A 3,836-nucleotide genomic window follows, 5' to 3' on the forward strand; every position below is an offset into this window, starting at 1 on the left:
CCTCTTGTGAGTTCCATTTAAGCAAGGTTTGCGGACTCGTGCGTCTCTCCAAGATGCTCGCAAGTAGCATCCTTTGGCAGACTGTGAGAAGTAGGCCTGCAAAAACCCCTTGCAAGTATTGGGATTTTGGACTGGCGTTCGAACGATAACATGATCCATCGATGCGCCGTGGTCCACCATCGTGTTATCGGACGCTGTGGAAGAAAAATTTATAAATTGTACAGAACCGCGCCGGTTTCTGCGCATGCTTGAGTCCCGTGAACTCACTTTTGGTGTGCCCGATAGACCGAACAGAGCCGTCAGAGGAGGCGAATGAGTTTCTTCAGCGAGCAGCGTCCGCCCTTGTACTCTTTCAGCATTTTCCGCATTGCCTTTTTTGCGTGCCTCCGACTCCAATGCCATCGAACGGTGGGCCTTCAGAAAAGAGTTGCCACCTTCGGCAACATCGTCGGCCTCCTCCGGCGGGTTTTCCACGAAACCCCCGTTATTCACTTCGCCGACGGAGGCGCAGGGAAAGGATCCGCATGCAATTTCCTGCATGGTGTGGCGCTCACTGTCCACAGAGCTGCCCACGGGGGTGAAATCCCCTGCGTATCGCCTGCCAACCCTCTCACTATCCAATTCTTCTTCGCAATCCATCCTTGAGCATGCACACCCACTCACTCACTCGCAAGCTTTTTTAAGGGACAAAAGGAACAATACAACGCTATTTTGCTTAAATGATACAAATAAAATGTAATGGCAACTGTTTTCCTCCCTCCCTGTGCGGAGATTTCAAAGGAGAAACCCAGCAAGACTGCCTACCACAAAACAGGAAAGCTAGCAAAAAGGATAGGCAAAGAGAAAAAGCGTAAGAGCAAGAGGAAGAGGAAGAGAAAGAGATGCCAGGCAGTTTAACATATTCCTCTATAGGCAAAAAATAATCTTCTGGGCCACTGGCCAAACCGTGAGGTTATCAATCACAGAAACCACACGAGATAGGAATAGGAAAGGGATGATAGGAATAAGAGTGCGTTCACCACATCCTCAAACTTTACACCAAGTAAATGTATATATATACATCATCCTATAGCCACAATCGTGACATACTGCATTCTACTCGGATTGGATGTATATGTATTTATTACTTACGAAGTGGCAGACTTTGGGGTCCTCCAGCCACAAGACTCCGCCGCTGCCCTTCGCAAGTTCCACCCTTCGCCACGTCCTGAAGTGCAAAAACACGACCGTGTGATATGCCGTCTGCGGGGTTGCCTTTCGGCAGACCGCACGTAGGCAACGGATGCCTGTACTCCGCGAGAGTCCAAAAACTCATATATCCGTTGCGGCTCCCACGTCATGGCGTGTGATTGTGAGCCGCCCTTATTCGCCGCTCCTTGCGGCGAAGTGTTGTCCACCCAAATGTCCATGGTGGGTGGCGAGACGGCGGGAAAGGCCGATAAGGCTAAGCGTACCGCGCGCCGAGGCCTGCATGATAAGAAAAGCCTTCCTCTTCCATTTCCTCCCGGCAATTTTAACGTCGCCGGAGTCTGGAATATAAACGGCTGCCCATCCATGGAGCGATGCGTCCGTGATGACGGCGGCCGATGTCTTTTCTGTGGTATTGACGTTTCGCTTGCAACTATGTTCTCGACCATGTGTCGCAATCTCTCGCCCAAACCAACCGCTGCCGGCGGAACTTTAGCCGGGGATGTCTCCTGCACAATTCCCCGGTTGAGTGCGGATAATCGTCGTCGCACCGCCTCGAAAAAGTAGCAGTCGCATAAACGCGTGCCAAAAATGGCAGCCGCGTACAAAAAGCGTGACGCCATAACCTCCATTTCCGCGATGGTTCAAGAATTCCGCGCCGACATGGCGCATACGGGCCGGACAAACGTGTCGCTCAGGGATACCGCCTGATATGTATGATCAAACAGCACTCCCAGGAAGGTGTACTGCGTGGTGCCGACTCGCGATCTTCCCCTATCGTGGCGTGAAGGCCGTCCGCATTACGAAGCACTTGGGCCTCCCACAATGTCACGTCGCTTCTCGACCCTGCAATGCGGATATTATCGATCCATACGTCGACACGCACCCGTGGAGGTGCGGCCCAGAGGCGGTGAGCCACCGTCGTCACCCCCGCAATTGCTGAAATGATAATCTGGAGAATTTCTGGGCTGGCCTTGCATCCCATGGGGAGCCGTGTGAGCTCCACCAGCGTGCCGTCTCCACGCGGCATCAAAGGAGATGCCGAGTCTCCCGCGGTAAAGAGACTTGAAAAAAGGACGCCTTTAAATCCAGGCAGGAAGCGGCCTCAGTCATCACAGGCGGCAAATAATGGGAACTGTAGAAAAGAGGAACATCAGCCTCATAAGGGTCGTCTATTTTCATGTCGCGTGGCCACGCGATCCATCGTCGTAAGCCGGCGGTTTTCTCCACCACAGAAAAGAGCATTATCCATCCGCCTGTTGTTGCAGACGAAGCGTCCACTATTATTCCCACTTCCCTCAATAATCGCGCCTCAGCGACAAGAATCCTCCGTGAGCCTTCGCGCGCTTTACCAGAGGAAAGGGGAACGCCCGACGAGTCCCCAAAATTACATGAGCCTCTCCAAGGTAGCCGAGTTCAACCGGCCCTTGATCCACTCTGGATTCAATGCGGGCACGTTGACCTGCTGTAGCGGGATGGTTCGTTCATCTTGTGGAGCGAGCAGACGCGTCATTGTCGCGCGTCGTGCAATTCAAGCAGCAGGATGATAAAATCATGGAAAAACGCTCCTCCGCTCCCAACCAGGGTTCCTGACCTTCCGAAGTTCCTCCCTTCACATCAATACAACCAGTGACGACACCCGGGTCAGCATTGTGGTGTACCTCCCCAAATATCGAGCAGTATTCTGGGGAATGTCGAACGGGTCGACTTGCACCGCCAACTGCGAGATCACGTGTGGGCCCAAAATTGCATGTCTACACGATTTGAGCAGCGTGCCGCAGCGCACCGCGTTTTATGGAATGCGCCGTGGCATCCCAAGGAGCCAAAGCCCATTCGACGTGGGCAGTCGTAAGGTTCGTAAGCTTTTCGTTGCGTCGAATTGTCCTGCATAACTGTATGATGTCAAACTCATCCTACTCTCGTATCCTGACAAACCGCGAGGCGCGGTGGGGATCCGCCCTCGCCGTCTTCGGCGCCACGGAACAATCCAAAATTACGGTCCCGTCACGCTCCAGTGTGAAATTGTTGGGGGTTAAGGCCGCAATATCGGACCAACGACTCGCCGTTATCCACGCAAGTCGAAAAACAACGCGTTCCCTCCAATCGGTCCGGCCGCAGATATACCGATTCATCTCGTCCTCTGTCAAGGGGTGCGTCTGCCTCGTCTCGGTTCGCGCCGCAATTTCCTTTAGCCCCAGAACCATCATGTCCAGCGGGGTTCGATTCATTTCCAACATGGACCGCAGCATCCTGGCGTGCTGCCGTCGGGTCGATGGCGCCACGAATATTGCCGCCAAAAGACCGCGCAGCTCTCCGCGTTGATCGGCCGTTCGTGCGTCCAGCAAAAGGTTGTAAATTGCCCCGCCAGGGAAATTCTCTGCTCCCACGTTGACGGCACACACACTTACCGAGCCGCCTCGTTCGCTCTCCTCATGTAGCTGGCCCAAAGCGGGGATGTCGGAGGTTCGTCGTACCACAGTCGAGCATCGTTGGCGGATAAGCTCCATTGCCCTTCTCGTCGATTGATTCGGGCGATTAGAAAGATCAGACGAAGTGTCAGCGGCACGGTGCGATGCCTTGTGTGCGGAAAGGTGGTGGTGGAATGGATGGGGCTGCTTTCCTCCGCCCTCGTAAGCAGCCAGCAGCCC

General features: G+C 54.0%; 1 protein-coding gene across 1 annotated transcript, besides 3 other annotated features; it reads left to right on the forward strand.

Annotated features, from left to right (window-relative positions):
• Positions 1-3,836: part of a sequence feature (heterozygous, non-Esmeraldo-like haplotype) that runs on past the window's edge.
• Positions 313-645, forward strand: Tc00.1047053507597.10 (uncharacterized protein; the record flags this gene model as incomplete). The annotated part of the gene is made up of 1 exon (XM_798064.1): positions 313-645. One exon carries the CDS (start codon positions 313-315, stop codon positions 643-645), a length of 333 nt encoding a protein of 110 aa, XP_803157.1.
• Positions 919-1,175: a mobile genetic element.
• Positions 919-3,836: a mobile genetic element.

The sequence above is a fragment of the Trypanosoma cruzi genome, genomic scaffold, assembly GCF_000209065.1.
Source record: "Trypanosoma cruzi strain CL Brener 1047053516239 genomic scaffold, whole genome shotgun sequence".
NCBI lineage: Eukaryota > Euglenozoa > Kinetoplastea > Trypanosomatida > Trypanosomatidae > Trypanosoma > Trypanosoma cruzi.